This window comes from Protomyctophum parallelum, assembly GCF_964188405.1.
Source record: "Protomyctophum parallelum genome assembly, chromosome: 6".
Lineage (NCBI taxonomy): Eukaryota > Metazoa > Chordata > Actinopteri > Myctophiformes > Myctophidae > Protomyctophum > Protomyctophum parallelum.
Genome location: NC_139701.1, coordinates 31,414,510 through 31,437,641, shown reverse-complemented (window position 1 = coordinate 31,437,641; position 23,132 = coordinate 31,414,510). Strand labels below are relative to the sequence as shown.

General features: G+C 43.5%; 1 protein-coding gene across 2 annotated transcripts in view; it reads left to right on the top strand.

Moving 5' to 3' along the window:
* Nucleotides 1-23,132, top strand: part of hmcn1 (hemicentin 1) — a 236,173-nt gene that overhangs the window by 136,926 nt on the left and 76,115 nt on the right. For both annotated transcript variants that reach the window (XM_083767894.1, XM_083767893.1), the window contains exons 18-35: nt 2,664-2,791; nt 3,328-3,472; nt 4,680-4,792; nt 5,935-6,094; nt 6,607-6,775; nt 7,273-7,400; nt 8,407-8,658; nt 8,822-8,917; nt 9,079-9,273; nt 10,042-10,172; nt 11,620-11,767; nt 12,067-12,193; nt 12,342-12,496; nt 14,518-14,796; nt 15,193-15,474; nt 22,080-22,188; nt 22,425-22,594; nt 22,919-23,073. In XM_083767894.1, coding sequence (XP_083624020.1) covers nt 2,664-2,791; nt 3,328-3,472; nt 4,680-4,792; nt 5,935-6,094; nt 6,607-6,775; nt 7,273-7,400; nt 8,407-8,658; nt 8,822-8,917; nt 9,079-9,273; nt 10,042-10,172; nt 11,620-11,767; nt 12,067-12,193; nt 12,342-12,496; nt 14,518-14,796; nt 15,193-15,474; nt 22,080-22,188; nt 22,425-22,594; nt 22,919-23,073 — 2,942 coding nt within the window. The remainder of the gene's footprint in view (nt 1-2,663; nt 2,792-3,327; nt 3,473-4,679; nt 4,793-5,934; nt 6,095-6,606; nt 6,776-7,272; nt 7,401-8,406; nt 8,659-8,821; nt 8,918-9,078; nt 9,274-10,041; nt 10,173-11,619; nt 11,768-12,066; nt 12,194-12,341; nt 12,497-14,517; nt 14,797-15,192; nt 15,475-22,079; nt 22,189-22,424; nt 22,595-22,918; nt 23,074-23,132) is intronic.

Genomic DNA, 23,132 nt, shown 5'->3' with positions numbered 1-23,132 from the left:
TAAGTAGCAGCAAAGAAGACATGGCTTGTACAACTACATTGTCTTCCCAGTCATTAAAGTAAATTTCCCTTCACTTCCAATAACATTGAAAACTTGCTGTAATCGACGAGGATGGGATTCGAACCCACGCGTGCAGAGCACAATGGATTAGCAGTCCATCGCCTTAACCACTCGGCCACCTCGTCATACAAACTAGCAAAATATACTCAGAAAAGCACAATTTAAAACAAATAAGTAAATAAGTAGCAGCAAAGAAGACATGGCGTGTACATGGCAACATGCCATTTCATTTTCTACCCAGTCACGGGGTGACTGCCTGGGTTATGTGGCTCTTCTCTGTCATTAGTGTATCCCTTTCACATCCAATGACATTGAAAACATGTTGTAATTGACGAGGATTTGTTTCATACACCATATGAAAGAAGGAAACAGTCCATATGCACACCTACTGGGGACAGGTGCATCAGATAAATGAATAAATGGAAGAGTAAGAAAAAACTGTGTCTTCACTAACAGAATTTGATTTAAGCAGGAACGTTTCGGTCGGTCAGACCTTCGTCAGGACGACAGGATACACAATATGAAACAAATAATAAGCAACAGGATTAAAAAAATCCAATCTGTGAATAATTTATTTCACCAATGTGTCTCATGAAGATTTAAATTCAGTTTCCCTAGGGGAATCTGTGACATCTGCTGAAAGTTGGGGTACCAGCAGGAAAAATAAAAAATAAATTATTCTGCTTTTAGTAGCATGTGAGGTGTCAAACTAGGGCTATGGTGCACGCACGCACACACAGTCACTGCAGTCAGGGTGGTCGACTTGTTCCGTTGGCCAACACCCTGTCATCTAACACACGCCCCAGATGACAGCACTGACCGTGTGAACAGCCAAACCCTACATAGACATGATGTCATGCCAAGTGTGTCTGTGTTCATTTGTGTGTGTGTGTGTGCGTGTGCGTGCGTGCATGTGCCTGGGTGCATGTTTTGTATGTGTGCCTGTGCCCACTTGGATGTGTGTGTTAACTCAAACAGTTGTGCACTTATACACTTAGCATCTTTTGCAGATGTCTAAAATCTTATCGTGTTTATTATAGCAACCAAGCATTTCCCAGTACAACCTGAATAACACCAATGCATTGTTAGTTGCCATGGTGGCAGTTTATTAAACATTGGTGATGGTGATGAATCCTGTGACTTCCTGATTGTCCGGGTGGAGGACCTAGGCCTCATTCACACGTACCAAACACCAATCAAGCAATGTTTGGTGTTTCTTTAGGGCCACCACAATGCTTTTCCAATTGGAATCACATTGTTTGATCAAACATTTGTGTTTGATTGCTGGTGGTGTTCTGCCCCTCCCCCCTCATCAAACACAAATGTTTGGTCAAACCATGTGACTCCCTGGAAAAGCATTGTGGTGGCCCAAAAAAACAAAAAAAACGACCAAACATTTGCTTGATTGGTGTTTGGTACGTGTGAATGAGGCCCTAGAGATGGAGAGAGATGTCCAATTCCAAACAACACTCCTGACCTGTCCTTTGAATCAATGCGGTTCTCAACGATAACATGATTACAGCGGAGGTTGCTAAGTGGCTGAGCGATAATCTGGACACTTTGTCAGCCCTCACTACTAAGTGACCATCTGATGGTCCCAGAGCTACTTATGGCTAGTCACGTCTCTGCACTGTCACCTAAGGACAACATTCAGAGTGTGTGATTGAGTATCATGTAGCTAGAGTTGTGTGTTTTTCATTTGTCAAATGACTATTGATTGGCCCAGGCCGTAGCGTAACGGTCTGGGCACCGGACTGGTGATCCAGTCGCGGTGTGCCGCGGGTTCGACTCCCGAACCCGACACGGCCTTTACCGCATGTCATCCCCCCATCTCTCTCCCGTTTCCTGTCAGCCTACTATCTGTCCCTTAAAAAATCAATAAAAGGCGTAAGCCGCAAAAAAAAAAAAAAAAATGACTATTGATTATTGACCATATTCGCACAGCAGCTTACATTGTGTGAATATGATCATCTGGAAATCTGCGTGCGTGCGTGAATTTCCATTTCTGCAACTGTACATATACTTGTATCATGATCATTTATATTTGGACAAATATGTGCTACTGTGTAAAGACAAAATAGAAGTGGGGAGCTGGCTTTATCATTCGATCATTTTCCGAGCTTCTGTGCTCCAGACTGTATGACGGAAGCATTAGAGAATTGTGGGAAGCAACAGTCTGACTCCCAAGACTCTCTATTGACCATAGTGAACCTTTCTCCCATCTTACACAAATACACAATTGGTCATTAAGTTCCACAGAATGAGAGGTCTGCTCTGCCGGAAATATTGTGAAAAGAAGTTATGGTCATTTTTGTATACCACACCATAGACAATCAATATGTCATGATTGGCAAAATGTCATCATACTTTAAGTAGCATGTAACATGTCAAAGGTTTTCATGATTCTGAATCCATTCCAAGCATTAGTTTTGCACGAAAAACACTCCTTGGCCTGAATTCGGCCTTATCCACCAAATGTCCTGACCTGATTTTCATTCCATTTAGTTTTTCTGCTGTTGGAACTGATTAATTGGTAAATACATCCATTCATTGATTGGTAGATTGATCAGTTGATCACCTGGTTGCCTGCCTTGTGTTCACAGTGTCCCCAGTCATTGCACTGAGTCCCAGCGTGCTGAGTGTGATTGAAGACCAGCAGGTGACTCTACCCTGTGTTCTGCTGGCTGGAAACCCTCTGCCTGAGAGACAATGGCTGCACAACTACGGACTGGTGAGCAAATAATACCTTCGGGAGGAAACCACCTAACTCCATTTTTGATTTTGTTTTTTTCCTCCATAAATCAATGCTATTGAACTCCCTTTACGTCTGTGCATTGGTTAAAAGAAAGTATTGGCCCAGGCCGTAGCGTAACGGTCTGGGCACCGGACTGGTAATCCAGTCGCAGTGTGCCGCAGGTTCGACTCCCAGACCCGACACGGCCTTTACTGCATGTCATCCCCCCATCTCTCTCCCGTTTCCTGTCAGCCTACTGTCTGTCCCTTCAAAAATCAATAAAAGGCGTAAGCCGCAAAAAAATATCTAAAAAAAAAAAGAAAGTATTAAAAAGCGTTTCGGACAAAAACCTCTTAACTCCATTGGAGTAGCATGCACAGACAATTTTGTACAAAGAAATGTGACCTATAATTTGGGGATAAATACATCTTCACACGTTCTCACAGACAAATGCTAAATCCTGCCATCTTAACGTCATAGTCATAGTCACAGTCACTCTGAAATATGATGTGTGTGTGTGTGTGTCCTTCCAGGTGAGCTCTGACCAGTATGTGACAGTGCGGAGAGACGGAAGTCTGCATATTGAGAGGGTTCGGCTGGATGACGGAGGAGACTACACATGCCTGGCTGAGAACCCGGTGGGGGCCAGCAACCTCACCACCACCCTCCACGTCTATGGTAGCATTTACACATACACACATGAGCGTGCACGCACGCACACGCACACACACACACACACACACACACACACACACACACACACACACACACACACACACACACACACACACACACACACACACAAGCGTGCACAAGTCTTTCTTCTTTCCATCAGGGCTTCTCTTTCTTCTGATAGCACATTCCTTCTCTCCCTGCATTGTTTCTCCAGTCTCATAAAAAATGAAAATATGACACAGGAGGAACTCTGAAAGGCAACTTGTATGTTATTCCTTGAAAAGGAATCTTCTATGTGCAGTGGAATTTTCTTACTTCATGAATTACTTTGTGTTTGAGGTTGCATAAAATAAATCACGAGCAGCTGCAGGTAATGGCAATGTTTGGAGGAGAAAATAATATGTTCTCCATTTTATTTTTTTTATTTAATTGGAGGCGCTTTTAGCAAGATTTTACCTTCACAACACAAATGGTAACCGGTCATTGCATGTAAAAATTAACTGGCTCACTGGAGCTCCTGAAATTAGGTCATACTTGTGCATAATGACAAATACATCCAATCATTATTTTTATAGTTAAGGTCACGTTTCCCATAATCGTTTCCCATAATCCACAACAAAGACATTTTTCAGGCCATGGACCCCTTAGTCGAGAGAGATGAACCTTTTCATAGATTTCATAGATAGCTTCATAGACTATCAGTGTTGTGTATTCATGTTTTGTTGTTGTTGCTGTTTATTTCAGACATTTAACTACTTAAACGTTCAATACTAGTCAACTTGACCTTTGGCTCTGCTCTTGGTTTGCTCCCTTTTCCCAACACCTCTTTGCCAAAAATAGCCAATCTACAAGCTTGTGTTATTTATGGTTCAAGTGGTTAATGTAAAAAAGTTCCTGTCACACAAAGATTTTGGTGGCCCCCCTGTAGTGACTCTGAGGATCCCCTGTTGAAGACCCATGTTACCAGTGCAGTGTCAAGTTTGTTAATCTGAGTTTTAAAGTGACATTAAACAGTTTCTTCCCCCTCTGTAGTCTGTAGTCACTCCAAGGTTCATGGGCTGATCTCTTTCACAGATTTCTCCAAGCCTTAGTAAATGCAGACTACAGATTGCTGTGTTGGAATGGTGTGTGCACATAATGTGTGTGTTTACATTCTTTTATTAGTATGTCTAACAGCTAATTGTGCCCTGCTCTTTGTAACTGTTCCCAGTGCTTCCTACCATCCAGCATGGGCCGCAGGTGTTTAGCACCATAGAGGGCACACCCATCTCACTGCCCTGCCGGGCCCATGGAGTACCCACCCCAGACGTCACCTGGGCAAAGGTTTGTTCTTTATCATAATTATGTTTAGTCAATATGCTCCTTGCTCAAATAAATATTCACCTGAAAGCCTTAATTTTCTTACATGATTGAATGCACCAACGAGGGATTTTAAATAAAGCAAGAGGTCTTGTTGTAAAACAGCATTTTCTACATTCACATTATATTAGTGCACTGTGGCATCTGTGGAGCAGAACATCTTAAAACGTGGTTGTCTCTGAAATGCAATACACCTACTGTAGATCTGCACAATAGTTCAAACCTTTGGTTGAGACATGGTTCATACAGCTCATACATCTGAGTTTTTTCTAGACACGCTAAACGCCTGTCTTAATGTAAATTTTAGCACTGGGGTCTTTACTGTGTACAGTGGGTGAGGATCCTTTGTGGTATAATATTATGTTATATTTTCACCCTGTTACTTTTTGATTGATGGGATGAGAAGACAGCAGTACAGTACAGCAGAATGCCTCAGTGTTTGATAGAGGGGACATTTCTGACCCTTGCATGCTGCTTCATTGCATTGTAATATGCTCACTTGTGCATGTGCACTGTGTGTGTGTGTGTGTGTGTGTGTGTGTGTGTGTGTGTGTGTGTGTGTGTGTGTGTGTGTGTGTGTGTGTGTGTGTGTGTGTGTGTGTGTGTGTGTGTGAGTGTGCGCGTGGGTGCGTGGGTGCATGTGTGTCTGTGGTTTCCCTTTTTCCACCTTTCACACTGGTTTCTCGGACTTGTAAAAGTGATGCTGTTAAAGTGAATGGGGCTACAGAGGCTTATATGAAACTAGACCCCACTAAGGTCTGCGCCAGCTGTCCAAATGTCATTTCTTCTGATTCCTCCACTGTGCTCGCAGTAATGCCACAGTCTCATGTCAAGTCAACTGGCCTACTTCAGACAGATTCTCTGCTAGACATTTAATCCTCCAAAGTCTGTTACATTCAGTTCATATTTGGTTTATATTTTGGCTCATCCGGTACCAATGCAATTACCTTTCTCATTATACTTTGCTGTCATACAAACAAACAAACAAAAAGTTAATCTAAAGACTATAATCACTCGCTTTCTCCTCCAACACCCTCCCGAGTGTTAGTAAATTACTGCAATGTGTTAATGAAATCCTGGACTCTTTGGTCTCCTCTGTGCTGCAGGGAGGAGAGCTGCTAAATCTGGGTGGTCCGGCCTTCTCCCTGGACCGCGACGGCAGTCTCCACATTGCCTCCCCCTCTGCCAAGGAGACAGGAGAATTCATCTGCACTGCCACCAACACAGCAGGCTACAGCTCCAGAAAGGTTCAGCTCACTGTCTACGGTAAGCGACAGGCACAAGCTGTTGCCAGACCTACCAGACAGCCGCGGACATTTTCTACTGTCTCCTGGCTTCTTTTCCGCTGGTGGATGGAAATTAAGCTCCACACCCGCGGCTAACTGCCGCAGGGGCAGGCGTTTCCGGGAATCTGGCCGTCGCGGCATTCAGCCGCGTGGGTGGAGCTTCTTTTCCATCCACCAGCTGAGTACGGGGAGTTGACAGATGTGTTTGGAAATTATTCAATTAAATTCTTTATTTCAGACCCAGGGAGGTCCATATCACAGAAGAGTAAAATACATATAAAAAAGTACAAATGTGTGTGTGTGTGTGTGTGTGTGTGTGTGTGTGTGTGTGTGTGTGTGTGTGTGTGTGTGTGTGTGTGTGTGTGTGTGTGTGTGTGTGTGTGTGTGTGTGTGTGTAACTGTGTGTGTGTGTGTGTGTGTGTGTGTGTGTGTGTGTGTGTGTGTGTGTGTGTGTGCGTGCGTGCGTGCGTGCGTGCGTGCGTCTCCATGCAGTCCGTCCCAGACCAAGTACAGGTGATGGACTAGGGGGATCCGAGGCACCGTTTAGGCTTTCCATCATTGAGGGTGAAGACGTTACTTTGCCCTGCGAGGTCCACAGTGTCCCGCCTCCCGTTGTCACCTGGGCCAAGGAAAGACAACTCATCTCACCCTTCTCCCCAAGGTACAGACGGTTTCCCTCACGTGCCATTATGCCCATGCCAGGAAGCTATTGTCTGGAACTTGCAGTTGAAGCATAAATTACATAATTGTGCGTTTTAAAAGCAGGAAACTCCCGTGATGTCTAAGCTGCAGTGTAGGCTCTCCTGGCCTCATAACCTCAGACGGGCGGTTTGTGGTTTGGTTAGGATGAGTGATCATCTCACTGCTGTAATTGTGGTTGGTGGTGTATTAGTAAGGCTTTTACAATGATGAGTGAATGAGTGTATGCAATCAATGTGTATGCAATCAATGTGTGTGTGTGTGTGTGTGTGTGTGTGTGTGTGTGTGTGTGTGTGTGTGTGTGTGTGTGTGTGTGTGTGTGTGTGTGTGTGTGTGTGTGTGTGTGTGTGTGCGTGCGTGCATGTGTGCCTGCATGTCTGTTCCTTTTTTGTATGGATCTGTATTGCATTCACAGACTCAAGTCATCTCAAATGTGTGAAATGTGTGTGTTCTTCCCAGGCACACTCAACTTCCCTCTGGCTCTATGAAGATCTCAGAAACCAGAGTGACCGACAGCGGTCTGTATGTGTGTGTTGCGTCCAACATCGCTGGCAATCTCACCCAGTTAGTTCACCTCAGTGTTTTGGGTAAGCACCCAGAGTTCAATTACTACTGCTTGATGGTCATGAAGACTTATTTATACTATTTTTGGCAGAATATGAATTATGCATTAGTTCCAGCATTCTTGTTCGCAAATTGTAGAGTTCCTGTTTCTCTGTTTATTTGGACCGGTACAGTCCAGCTGGAACCAAAGTTACAGGCTGAACTTTTAACACATTCTCATCATCCAACTTCCACGGTACACTTACTCTGATTGAGTTTAACAACAGTTGTTAAATTCACTCAGTCAAAACATTCCCATACATCATAGCCACTGACTGACACATCCTCATTAGAGGTTACACAGTAGAATACTTACTGTCTGCTTACAGCACACTCACTGTTAGTCACTGAGGACTGTAGACAGGATCAATGTCTGAGATATTATGAATACAATGTATACAAAGTATCCATTATGGATAGAAATTGAATGTAGAAGAGCGGGGAGAGGAGAGAAGGAGAGGAGAGATGACATTATAGTGTAGTGTAGATGGCTTAAAGACACAAACCACATCCAGAATGCTTCTGGAACTCTGCAATTTGAACTCTGCAATTTGAATGACAGATTATTATCATGAAACTGTGTGTGTGTGTGTGTGTGTGTGTGTGTGTGTGTGTGTGTGTGTGTGTGTGTGTGTGTGTGTGTGTGTGTGTGTGTGTGTGTGTGTGTGTTGCGTGTGTGTTGCGTGCGTGCATGCGTGCATGCGTGAAAATAATAATAATAATTTGTCTGAGCTCATAAAAATAAAAAAACAACCGGTAGGTCTAGGAAAGACCTACCGGTATGCACTCAGATGTAACATACTGAGTGTATACGGGAGGTCAATTCTTACACTCTTACACACATTTACATGTTAAAGTAATATTTTGCAATGCATGTTGCTAAACAAATATTTTTCAACAGAACAAATTCTTAGCTTTACTTAGTAAAAATCATGTGTCGGAAATTCTGATGCATCTCTCTCTCTCTCTCTCTTTATTATATCTATTCAGTACCCCCCAGCATCCAGGCAGGGCCCAGGGTAATGAAGGTGCAGGAGGGCTACGCTGTGGAACTGGCCTGTGTGGCACATGGCATCCCTGAGCCCACCATTACCTGGACAAGGGAGGGGAGGCGGTACGCTGTGTCCCATGATGGTAGCCTGGCGCTGAGCCGCGTAGGGCTGAATGACGAAGGGACCTACACCTGTGTGGCATCAAACACTGCTGGCAGAGATGAGGCTCAGGTTCAGCTTCTGGTGCAAGGTGGGGTGGCTTTAGCCTGACATGTCATCTGCTCATCCACTCATTTAGAATTGTGTGTTTGCAACAGTTTCACATGGTGGCCATTTTTCTCTTACTTACATATAAGTTATTGCGTGTGTGTGTGTGCGTGTGTTTGCGTGTGCGTGTGCGCGTGTGTCTTCAGTTCCCCCCGTGGTAGAGATACTGGAGCCACCTTTCAACAGTCCTCACCAAGAGAGAGTCGCAAACCAGCGCATTGCCTTCCCCTGCCCTGCTAAAGGTACTGTTGAAAGCTTCAGTGTCACCACAAAATACTCAGATCGAGTGCTTCATTTGAAATACTTTTGGAAGGTTTCAAGTTCATGTGGTCTTAACACATCGCTGCATGGTTGCTCCCTGTACTTCCCTTCCTCTGCCTCTCTCTATGTCTCTCTCATTCAGGTGTTCCTAAGCCAGCCATCCGGTGGCTGCGTAACGGCCAGGAGCTGACGGGCAACGAGCCAGGCGTGTCCATCCTGGAGGACGGCACGCTGCTAATCCTGGCCTCCGTGTCCCCGCTGGACGACGGCGAGTACGTCTGCACTGCCGCCAATGACGCTGGCTCCACGGAGAAGAAGTACCAGCTCAAAGTCAACGGTGCTTATTCGACCTGTTTTTAGACCAGTGGTGTAAAGTATCTAAGTACATTTACTTAAGTACTGTACTCAAGTACAATTTTGAGGTATTTGTACTTTACTTGTCATTGAGTATTTCCATTTTTCAATACTACTCCACTACATCTGCAGTAGGATCCAGAAATTGTACTTTTACTCCACAACGTTTGTGAAAACCTTTGTTACTAGTTACTTTGTAGATTTTTATTAATATTACAAAACATACAATAACCACTTCAGCCCTATATACATTTCAGCCATTTGGAAATAGACGATCTACAAGCTCACAATGCATCGTGATGCGACGCATTGTGAGCTTGTAGATCTGCTATTTTCAAAAGATTTTCATACATTTGATAACTTGAAATGGGACATTCTGCACAATGAGTCCTTTTACTTTTCGTACTTGAAAGTACATTTTGATGCCAATACTTTTGTACTTTCACTCAAGTACATTTTGAATCCCGGTATTTTACTTTTTTCTATATTGCAGTATTGATATTTTTACTTAAGTAAAAAAATAACTTTTTCCACCACTGATTTAGACACACAACACGCTGGTGTAAGAAGTATCGCGTGAAGCTCATAACGCGTCGCAACTTGCAATGCGATGCATTGTGAGCCTGTAGATCAGCCGTTTCTGTCACACGACACCATCATAAGTCAAAGCATGTGGAGCCTTAACTTTATGTCCATTATAAAACTATGAATGGATCGTGATAAATGGTGCATTTGGGGTTTGGGTTCACAGTACCTCCAGTCTTCCGTGGCAGTGACACCCCCAGCAATGTGTCGGTGGTCCTGAGCCAGCCCACCAGCTTGCTGTGTGATGTAACAGGAAGTCCCACGCCCGTCATCAACTGGTACAAAGACGGGATTCCGGTAGGTGGAATCACAATGGATCTCTGCTGCTGATGTGACATCACATGCAGTACTGGTCACATGACAATTATTACATTGTTTTGCCCTCAGCAGTAGTAGTAGTTTTATGCTATAGTCATCCTCTTTTACAATTTTCTCTGATATTCAAAGCCATCATTATGCCTTTACATAAGATGTTTAACCTATAATTAAACAATGGTTTAATAAGTGCACCGCTGGGATAAACGGCTCGGTTTTTGACATGTTTCAAAGTAATGAGAAGCTATGATGAGAAGTGAAGCCTTTCCATCCATTAATACAAGAAGCCAAAGTGGTTGAGTGAGCTCTGATCACAGGGTACTCTCTCCAAGAGAAAAGCCATTAAACTAAAAACACTTCTCATAAAGACAGCTTTATGTGGATCATTTTATATGGTTCATTATCACAATGGCACGTGTGTGTGTGTGTGTGTGTGTGTGTGTGTGTGTGTGCGTGCACGCATGCGTGCATGCGTGCGTGCGCATATGCACACTTGTGCAGTGTGCACACATCATGAGTCCATGATGTTTCTTATTTTGTGTATGTATGAGCACGTGTATGCATGCATATTTGCGTACATACGTGTGTGCTGGCATGTGTGTGTACATGTAAGGCGAGTGGGCATGTCTCTTTGTTGTGAGGAGGAAATATCTAATTGTGCGACAGAGACAGCACGTTCCAAATGTAATGACATAATAATGATGATATATTAATATTAGAACAGTGTGGTGTAATGTTTCACTTCCACTGGCCGGCTCTTTGTTGTTCCCTGTATAGCACTGCTTTTCCCTTCAATACAGCTCATATCCTGCAGATGGGAAAAGCAGCACTCTTATTATGTTAATCTGCTAATGTAGAGCTCTGTCTTCTGATTGTTGTTGGCCTCAAGCAACACAAAAAGTGCTGTTCATGGTCTAAATTTAAACTGCTGCGTCGTCATGAAATAATTGTGTGATTCTCAAAATATATTCAACAATGAAAGGCTCTCTACTGGACCATCATAGACAGATTTCGGCTGTTGTCTCAGTTACCACTGCTTCCTTTGAATTACAAAAGCAGTAATACAGTCTTATACTTTACATGCTTATTGTTTATTTGCAGCATTTTGGGATATTACTGTTATGCTTTCAAAATGTATAGCAGTGCAGTATTCTATATTGTTGTGGTGGCCCAGTGATACTGAATGAATGAGTTTAAAATAACGTACTGTGTTTGTTCATATTTATTCAGTAAATGTGTTCTTTTGGGTAATTTCAGCTCAACATTACTCATCAATCTTTTTTTCTAATTTGCACATTAAAATCCTGCTGCATAGTATAAATCCTTGTTAATGTATCCATATCAGAGTTAAATGAACACTGAAAAGTTTACTGTGTGTTGTGAAACTCCTGATACCTGTAGCTTTTAGTTGACATATGCTCATCAACAGGTCACCCCCAGCAGCAGTGTCCAGATCCTGGATAAAGGGAAAACCCTGAGGCTACTGAAGGCTGACACAGCAGACGCTGGCAGCTACAGTTGTAAAGCCATCAACATCGCTGGTAGCACAGACAAGGAATTCTATCTGGATGTACTGGGTGAGTATATACACAGTAGATAATTATACAATAAATGCACCACGTCTCGGTGCCCGGTGTCAAGTCGGTCAGACCCACGGTTGTCCAGAACCGCCACAAAAGGCTCTGGTCAGGCTCTGCCAGTGGACCTAATGAGCTTAAGTCCCATCACCTGTGCAAATTTCAGCCTCTGCCTCAGCCAATTGATTGCCATGGCAACCCCACACTTGCCAATTGGTTACTTAACCAGCCCACGTTTCACATTTATTTATGATATTTTGAACATATCATCTTTGACACTCTGTGTGTGTATGCTCCAGTCCCTCCCACGATCATAGGGACAGGTTCTCCACGAGACCTTTCAACTATTCTAAACCAGGAGATCAGTCTAGAGTGCAAGGTCAAAGGAGTGCCCTTTCCCACAATCCAGTGGTACAAGGACAGAAAGTAAGTTATGATTTAACCGCCATTTATTTTCAGTGATATATCAGTATCTGAACTAAATGTCAATTGACCTATAACCTGGCCTTAAACTCACAACACCCCCTTCTCCCCCGGTCCTCTCTTATGTTCATCCCTTGCTGTTGTTCCCCAGGCTAGTGTTCCTGGGTGATCCCAATCTGGAGGTCTCTAACAGGGGTCAGGTGTTGAAGATAAAGAGTGCCCGTCTTGGAGACCAGGCCCGCTACCAGTGCAGTGTCACCAATGCAGCGGGGAAACAGTCCAAGGACTTTAACCTCAGTGTCCAAGGTGACTATTACAATTTACAATTTACAATTTAGGCATTTAGCAGACGCTCTTAATCCAGAGCGACTTACATTAAGCAAGAACAAAAAGCATGGGAATACATCACATAAAAGCATTTATCATGAAACATGCGTAAGCTAAGAAAGTAACAGTGATCCGCGGTGAAGAGCAAACCACCGCCACCGCTCCAGCCCTTCTCTCTGTTTTTACTCACCACCGCTCAACGTTATTTCAGCTCCGGTGGTCAGCTCACCACCGGAGCGGTGGTCACCTCATCACCGAAAATCCAGACTATGAATAGGCCTTAAGTCTACGGAAGTGCTATCTAAGGGGGTAGGGTAAGTGCTATGGGCCATGATGGAGTCTGAAAAGGTGGGTTTTCAGACTACGGCGGAAGATTGGGAGTGATGCTGCAGTTCTGACTGCAATAGGAAGTGCATTCCACAGTTTTGGAGCCAGAAGGGAGAAGAGTCTGGCACATGTGGAGCGTTGTCCCGGCGTTTTTAGTGAGGGTACTTCCCTGCGTTGGCTGATCTGAGTGCGCGGGAGGGTTTGTAGGGTTCAATCATACTTGCAAGATATGGGGGAGCCATACCTTTGGTTGCTTTGAATGCCAGCATCAGAGTTTTATATTCTGTGCGGGCAGCGACCGGGAGCCAGTGGAGGGAGCGGAGCAGGGGGGAGACATGTGAGAATTTTGTCTGGTTGAAGACCAAGCGAGCTGCGGCATTTTGGATCAGCTGGAGAGGCTTAAGTGCGCATGCTGGTAGGCCAGTAAGGAGGGAGTTACAATAGTCGAGTTTTGACAAGACTGTTGTCTGGATTAGTTGCTGGGCTGATTCCTGGGTGAGGAACGGTCTAATTCGTCGTATGTTATAGAGTGTGAACCTACAGGATCGAGTGACAGCTGTGATGTGAGTTTTGAACGAGAGCTGACTGTCCAGGACAACACCAAGATTCCTGGCTGTTGGGACAGACGTTACCAGGGCGTTGTCTACGGAAATGGTTAGCTCCCGCATACAGTAGGGCAGGACTTAGCTGGGAAGAAGAGAAGCTCAGTCTTGTCTGGGTTCAGCTTGAGGTGGTTGGAGGATATCCACTGTGAGATGTCAGCCAGGCATGCAGTGATGCGCTCTTCCACCTGAGTGGCAGAGGGGGGGAAGGATAGAAACAGTTGTGTGTCATCGGCGTAGCAGTGATAGGATATATTGTGAGCAGAGATGACAGTGCCAAGGGATTTAGTGTACAGTGAGAAAAGGAGGGGACCAAGTACAGATCCCTGTGGGACCCCAGTTTGGAGGGTTCGGAGGGATGATAACAGACCTTTCCAGGAAACCTGGTAGGTCCGGTCGGTGAGGTAGGAGGAGAACCACTTTAGTGCCGTTCCACCAATGCCTAGATCCGCTAGGGTGTCTAGGAGCAGCTGGTGGTTCACTGTGTCAAATGCTGCCGATAGGTCTAGGAGAATCAGTACTGCAGAGTGGGAAGCAGCTTGGGCAGCATGTAGTGCTTCTGTGACTGCCAGCAGGGCCGTTTCTGTGGAGTGGGCTTTCTTGAATCCGGACTGGTTGGGATCCAGCAGGTTGTTCTGTGAGAGATGGAGAGAGAGCTGGTTGGAGACAACACGTTCAATGGTTTTAGAAATAAATGAAAGGAGTAAGGACTATAGAGCATACAATTGTGATTCTAGAAATCAATCATTTACTAGTGGACAGTGTGTGGAACTTCATGTGATCATGTTGTGATATACATACTGTAGTTAATTAACCACGTCCTATTTTATTTGTCGTTCAACAGTGTCGCATGGAGAAAGTATCTGCTCTACGAGCTTTTGCACATCTGCTGTTTCTACAATTGTTTTACATTCTTGAACATTTCTACCTATAATGACCCAACAGCTCAAAATAGAGATGACGAAATGACTGATCTTCTGGAATTGAGCTCTCAAAATGTCTGAGAACAATGGCCAAATGGACCCAGATCAATCAAAGTGATACTTATTTTTTGCCTGTCCCTTCTCTCAGTACCACCCTCCATCAAAGGTGGCAATGTGACCACAGAGGTCACTGCCCTCCTGGACACGGTGGTAACGCTGGAGTGCGAGGCTCGAGGGGTACCCATACCCATCATCAACTGGTACCGCAATGGTGAGGTCATCCTGTCCAGCCGACAGGCCCAGTTTGTGGAGCGAGGTCATTACCTGAAGATCCCTCGGGCGCAGGCGTCGGATGCTGGCCAGTACAGCTGCAGGGTAACCAGCGTGGCTGGTACCGCTGAGAAGAAATACGAGCTGGATGTCTATTGTAAGTACAATACGACACAGTAAAATCTTCAACTCCAAAGAGTATTAAAAATAAATTGTACATTTGTGCACTATTCTGAGTGAAATGAACGCCAAAGATTTTAATGTGTATGGTAGTTCTGTTTTAACATTGATGTTGTTACATTGCACCGTCACTATAATTGGTTATATTTAAGTATCTTTTCCTAAATATTGTTTAATGAGTAGACAATGCTTTTAGTCAAGAAGATGTTGGATGATACTCCCAATGAACTATGGAACATCAACTTAATGAACTTCATACAATCCATTAGATTTATAATTGTTAACAGTTCCAACAGCTCCCTCTCTTTTCCTGCCAGTGCTCAGATGAGGAGCAAAAACAACCCTACTTCTGTTCTTCCATGTTATCTTCCAGTGCCTCCCACCATCCCAGGAGGGGAAGACGGTCCTACGGAGAAGAAAGTAGTCCTCAGTAAGTCCCTGACACTGGAGTGTGAGGCCGGGGGCCACCCTCCGCCCTCCCTCACCTGGCTGAAGGATGGCATCCCCGTGTGGGATGGGGAGAGTGTCCGCGTGCTCCAACAGGGGAGGAAGATAGAGATTCTGTCCGCCACAATCGGCGACTCGGGCCGCTATGTCTGCGTGGCGACCAGCATCGCCGGGGAGAAGGAGATTAAGTATGACGTCAGTGTTCTAGGTACGTAGGTACGGACATGCATACGCGAGTGATTCCCCACAAACACATGTGAAAGGGAACATGTTATTTGGGATTATTTATTTTCAAAAACACTGTTTCACTGTATCCGAGTAATTATCCAGCTGTACATATTGTATACCGTGGTTTATGATTACTATTCACTTATGAAAGCCAAATGAAAAGTTAAAAAGTACTTTATGATGGCCAAAGCCTTGGCTCAGCTGCGGATTGTTAAAACCACAACTGAGTGAGCAGACTCCACAGAAAATGATCTCTCTCTCACAAAGGCCACTGACCTCTGAGTGGTTGCATTCACGCTATGAGGGATTGCATTCATAAATTATTCAAGTCTCAGTCTCAGTTTACATTACAAGACATGTTGGAGTTTATAGGGCCATTAGGTCTGACCAATGTAAATCAATAACTGTCACATTTAGGTTTCATCAATGTGGATCCAGGCAGGAGGAGGTTATTAAGATAACATTAAGATAATAATTTATTTCAGCCTGTTATTCTTTCACTGTACCCAGAGTATAACCACTTGTCTTGTAAAACCTCATGTCACCATTTCAGTGCATCTGTAGGTGGTTTGTATGTCTGAGTTTACCTTTAAACTTAATTTAATTTACCTCTGAGAGTGTACAATAGAATCAAATGGACCCTTGCTTCTACAGTTTCAAACATACCATTACATTTCTTTACTGCTACAGTATTAGAGTGCAAATCTTAATTTCGTATATAAAGCAACCCACGCTGTCAGGATTCAACCCTGCAGGGGGAGACCCCAATGGATTTCTAGTCCAATGACTTTACCACGGCCACAACGACTTGCACACTTGTGTATTACTGTTAAAGACACGTATGTAAACATTAATTAATGTAATATTCAACAGCATAAATGTAAAGACTATTTCAATAGAAGGCTATACCTTCATACGTACAGTAGCAGAGTCTCTCAAACCTTTGCTATAAAGATTCAGGTTTGAACACATTCTGTCATAACTCGTTTTAGTCCCTGCATCATCGCTTACACACATTTCAGAGATAATCAATGGAATCAACGAGCATGCTGGCCATATACCGGCTGTAGTCATCGTAGTTCTATTATGTCAGCTAACTCCTGTTCATTCTTGCATGGTCTTTGTTTCTTCTTCTGTGACAGAGCACACAATAAGCACGTTATTACATGACAGTATGATCGTACATATTATGAAAACATAGCACCGTTGTCGGCAGGATTCGAACCTGCGCGGGGAGACCCCAATGGATTTCTAGTCCATCGCCTTAACCACTCGGCCACGACAACTCATGGGACTCTACTGTACTTGAGCCAAAGCTGTCACTACAGTATCTACAGCGTATTTATAGTATTGGTGTTTCACTGTGGCTTTCACTGTGGCCTCAAACAGCATGTTGATATACCGTACTGGTAAAACTTACTATGCATCCCATGTCTAGATGCTTTATAAACATACTTATAATGCATTATGACCTAAACTTTATCTTTATAAATATGCTAATTTAGCCAAATTATTGCTTTTATCACTTACCTGAACCTGTACACCTGTAAATATCATGGAAAATATGATGTTTCATGAGTCCCTTTGCGTCTTGTGACACGTGTGTGGGTGTCGGTTCCCACTTCCCTGTTGGAGGAAACACATGTTTTATACAATATGGGACAGTCTGCAGCCTAAGGGACACCCATTAAGATAGCAGATACGGTATCACACGGCAAAATGCAGAAACGCATGAATACACATCGATTGTTTAGATAATATACTGTACTTACTTACTTACTTACTTACTTACTTACTTGTGCTTCTGCACACACGCACACACAGACACACACACACACACACACACACACACAAAACATGCGTTTCCTCCCACTGAGAACCAACACCCACACTCGTGTCACAAGACGCAAAGGACTTATGAAACATCATGTTTCCCATGATATTTCAGGATGCTGGCTATCAGTCGTGTGTTTTTTGTCGATGTTCACACGAGAGCACACGTGTGCCAAGTAACAGTTAACTTAATCCTTGGCCCTAAATAATAGGCCTACCTGAGAATCATAGATTCTATATGAATGTGGCTGGGTAAAAACATGTTATCAAATTGTATTCTAGTACAGCAGATAATAGGAACGATCTTTCACTTGGTGATACAAGCGAGAAATTTGGCATGAACATGCCTCTGGGTCACCTCTTTAACTTTTTTAACCGAGCCAACGAAAAATCCAATAGGGCGGTCATTTTTCAAGATGGCCGCAAAAAATAAAAAAGGCCTTTTGTGGCGGTTCTGGACAACCATGGGTGCGGCCGACTCGAGACCGGGCACTGCACTCCCTGTGGGTGTGTGGAACGTGTGTGTCGAATTTGAAGTCGGTGGGGCGAACGGTTCTCGAGTTACGTGGATTACAGATGTACACACGCACACAAAATTTGTGCAATATAGCAGATCATTGGAACGGTTGTTCGCTTGGTGATACAAGCGTGACATTTGTCATGAATTTTCCTTTGGGTCAACTCTTTAACTTTTTTAACCGAGCCATCCAAGAATCCAATATGGCGGTGCTATTTCAAGATGGCCACCACATCTAAATGTTAGCCTATGTCTACATTTCTTACAAATTTTAGGAAAGATTTCACCATTATAGATAGATAGATTTTTTTTTTTTTTTTTATATATATTCTTTATATTATTATTATATTTATTTTTTAGTTTTCATACTGAAAATGGTAGCATGCTAATGCTAACTTAATGCTAACATGGTAGCATGCTAATGCTAACATAATAATGCTAACATGGTAATATGCTAGCATGCTAACATAGCATGCTAACATGATAATGCTAACATGCTAATGCTAACATGCTAGTTTTAACATGCTAATGCTAACATGCTAGTACTGACATGCTGCTAATGCTAACATGCTAATGCTAACATGCATCAACATCAGCATGTTAGCATGTTAGTGCTAGCATGTTAGCATTAGCATGTTACCATTAACAGCATGTTAGCACTAGCATGCTACCATTTTCAGTATGAAAACTAAAAATAACAAAAAAATAAAATATAAAGAATAAAAGAAATATATTAAAAAAAAATATATATATATATCTATCTATAATGGTGAAATTTTTCCTAAAATGTGTAAGAAATGTAGACATAGGTTAACATTTAGATGTGGCGGCCATCTTGAAATAGCACCGCCATATTGGATTCTTGGATGGCTCGGTTAAAAAAGTTAAAGAGGTGACCCAGAGGCATGTTCATGCCAAATTTCACGCTTGTATCACCAAGCGAACAACCGTTCCAATGATCTGCTATATTGCACGAATTTTGTGTGCGTGTGTACATCTGTAATCCATATAACCCGAGAACCGTTCGCCCCACCGACTTCAAATTCGACACACACGTTCCACACACCCACAGGGAGTGCAGTGCCCGGTCTCGAGTCGGGCCGCAGCCATGGTTGTCCAGAACCGCCACAAAAGGCCTTTTTTTAATTTCACGCTTGTATCACCAAGTGAAAGGTTCTCTCACAATATGGCTGTTAGCCGCTGTACTATCCCTTATTGTCTCCGCCAGGCCGTGTGTGTGTCATCCGTATAGTCAATAAACAAAATGGGTCTTTCAGATTTTTCATATTCCATCCTCATTGGCTAAGATTGGCTTCCAGCCCACTATAACCTGTAATTGATCTGGTGGAGACCTGTACTCTGAGTGTAACACCCAGAATTCAAACACTGCTCTCCCAAGTGGAAAGCCAACATCTTAACCACTAAACCAAAGGGATTTCCCTGTGACTCAGGGCAGATTTTTCACTTTCAGGCCATCAAGCTGAGGTTGCTCAGCTATACTAGGAGCATTTTTTGTAGTTAAGCAGTAATTTTATTGTATTTGTAGGCATTTTACAGTATTAATAGATCAGGATTAGAAGTGACTCGTAAACAAATACTTGATTTTTCTGCGTTTAACAAGGCCTATAAAACCCTGCTGAACACATTATTTCGGTCATAACTCGTTTTAGTCCCTGCGTCATCGCTTACACACATTTCAGAGATAATCAATGGAATCAACGAGCATGCTGGCCATATACCGGCTGTAGTCATCGTAGTTCTATTATGTCAGCTAACTCCTGTTCATTCTTGCATGGTCTTTGTTTCTTCTTCTGTGACAGAGCACACAATAAGCACGTTATTACATGACAGTATGATCGTACATATTATGAAAACATAGCACCGTTGTCGGCAGGATTCGAACCTGCGCGGGGAGACCCCAATGGATTTCTAGTCCATCGCCTTAACCACTCGGCCACGACAACTCATGGGACTCTACTGTACTTGAGCCAAAGCTGTCACTACAGTATATCTACAGCGTATTTATAGTAGCCCATAGGAAAGCGACACCTGGCGTTTCACTGTGGCTTCAAACAGCATGTTAATATACCGTACTGGTAAAACTTGCTATGTATCCCATGTCTAGATGCTTTATAAACATACTTATAATGCATTATGACCTAAACTTTATCTTTATAAATATGCTAATTTAGCCAAATTATTGCTTTTATCACTTACCTGAACCTGCAGGATCTGCTAGTCACGTGTTGGTCCCAATATCATATTTATAATTTAGGCCCATGGTGGTTTCACAATATGGGACAGTCTGTAGCCTAAGACACACCCATTAAGATACGGTATCACACATGTGAACACGCCTAGACGCAGAAACGCATGAATACACATTGATTGTTTAGATAAGATACTCAGTATACAGTATTGTGCTTCTGCACGCATACACGCACGCACGCACGCACGCACGCACGCACGCACACACACACACACACACACACACACACACACACACACACACACAAAACATGTGTTTCCTCCCACTGGGAAGTGGGAACCGACACCCACTCGTGTCACAAGACGCAAAGGGACTCATGAAACATCATGTTTTCCATGATATTTCAGCATGCTGGCTATCAGTCGTGTGTTTTTTGTCAATGTTCACACAAGAGCACACATGTGCAGTGTAATCCTTGCATCAATCATCTTCTAGTGATGTATTCCATCTGGATTTTGACAGGCCAAAGTGAATGAATACTGAATGTACTTCAGGACACTTCTGCCGGTCAGTTCGGACTTTCTGGATGCTTGGTAGAGAATGTCCAGTGTTATGCTTAAATGATGCGACGTACAATGGAGAATAATATGATTTTATATGATTTGTGTTGTTGTGCATCACATTGTGCCCATGTATGGAATACTACCACAACGTGCACTAAAGAGAAGAAGAGCACCATGCATTTGTGGGCAGCCCTGTTTTGTGTTGTAACAGTAAACAGGCTAATTAGTTTCAGGCTCTGTTTTTCCTTCTTGTTCACTGAGCTGAAAGCATTTTGTTAGCATGTTTGTGGTAATACGTCGCCAGGAGCTTCAAAGAGACCAGAGCTATGAAAGCAGAGTGCAATTGTTCAGTTTGTGTTTATTATGTATGCATAGAAAACAGTCCTCATTGTCGGCAGGATTCAAACTTTCGCGGGGAGACCCCAATGGATTTCTAGTCCATCGCTTTAACCACTCGGACACAACAACTAAAGGCCTATTCATAGTCTGGATTTTCGGTGGTGAGGTGACCACTCCCCCGGTGGTGAGCTGACCACCGGAGCTGAAATAACGTTGAGCGGTGGTGAGTAAAAACAGAGAGAAGGGCTGGAGCGGTGGCGGTGGTTTGCTCTTCACCGCGGCTCGTGACGTCATGTTGTAGTTCGGTGGTCACCTAACCACCGAAAATCCAGACTATGTATGAGCCTTTTACATATTGCATTTTAAGTACATTTATCAAAGGAGTAGTCATTTATCACAATCGATAAGCCTGTGAATAATAAATACTTAGCATAAATATAAAGCCAATGCAATTACAATGCATTACAAAAGCATTATGACAGAGGTTCTCAAAACATTATTTTTTCTCTGTTATACAGCAGATAATTTTTACATCCACGAAAACTCCCAATCGTTGTCGTCAGGATCGGAGCCCCCGATGGATTTCCCCCCACAGAGCATGAGCTAATGCTGTAACAATCTACAGCATGTTTATAGTAACCCACGGGAAGGAGACACCTGGCATCGCACTGTAGCTTCAAAAAGCATGTTGATATGCTGTATTCACACATTAATTCATGGTGCACGCTATAGTGTGACAGAAATCATGACATCTACATTTTATTCAACTCCACAGCATACTCCTCACTGCCAAAAGAAAACATATGTGAACCACATCAGAGTAGGGATATTGATTTAGCAATAAATGACTGCACTAACCCACACATCCTGAGTGTGTAAAAATGGTTTGCAACCAATGATTTGTAACCATTTGTAACAAATGTGTCTCCAATTAGCACTGAGAAATGTACTGTGTGGAGAAAGAACTTAAACAAGCACCTCTATGTTTCCAAACTTTATCCAGAATATTTTTATTGTAGTTGAATAGTAATCGTAGTTCATCCCCTCGTTTAAAAAGTATATATTTTTTAATGTACATGTCACCGTAAAAGCAGATGACAAGCTTTAATGTTGTGGTCTCCTAGTGCCTCCCTTTGTTGATGGAGGAGATGAAGTCTCAGAGAGCACTGTGATCATCAACAACCCTCTGGAACTGGAGTGTCACGCGAGAGGAACACCTGCCCCTGTCATCACGTAAGACCTCTGTCAAACACACACGCACGCACGCACGCACGCACGCACGCACGCACGCACACACACACACACACACACACACACACACTCACACATGGTCTGTACTAACTGTATAATATACATAGTAACATTCTCAGTGTGACAGTAACTCATTAAACAGGTATTGGCGTTCGGGAATAAAGTGCCAAAAAACTAAGATTATAATGTATGTTTACTGTAAAACACTTCCATTCCAGGTGGTTTAAGGATGGGAAGCCAGTCAGACAGGGCGAGGGGTTGCGAGTGGCGGCTGGCGGTCGTCGGCTCATCATATCCCGCGCTCACACGTCGGACACGACCCGTTTCCAGTGTGTAGCCTCCAATGAGGCTGGAGAGCATGAGAGGGACTTCAATGTGGTTGTCCATGGTAAAAGAAACGTTTATATATTTAAATGCTGTGTGGCCTACTTTGCCATCAAATATAGAAATTGACAAGGGAAATGATTCCAACACACCTTTGTATAAACTACTATTCACTTGTTTGCTGGATTTTAAGTGTAATTTGTGGTTCAAATGCAAGCCACTGGCGAGTGTGTGTGTGTGTGTGTGTGTGTGTGTGTGTGTGCGTGTGTGCGTGTGTGCGTGTGTGCGACTGTGCGTGCGTGCGTGCGTGCGTGCGTGCAAAGCGTTTGTAATGCAAAGCAAAAGTTGCTGCCGATGTTACAGTAGTCTGTGTTCTCCACCTGTCCAGTCCCCCCAACCATCCGGAGCACAGGGCCTGCTGAGCGTTCTGTGGTTCTCCACAAGTCCATCAGCCTGCAGTGTGTGCCCAGTGGCATCCCCCCTCCCAGCATCACCTGGCTCAAAGATGGACGACCTGTTGACACAGCACAGGAGCACCTTAAGGTTGGCTGGTGGAATTATTCATTTATTAATTCGAAATAGAAGTCAAATGTCAGAGTCTG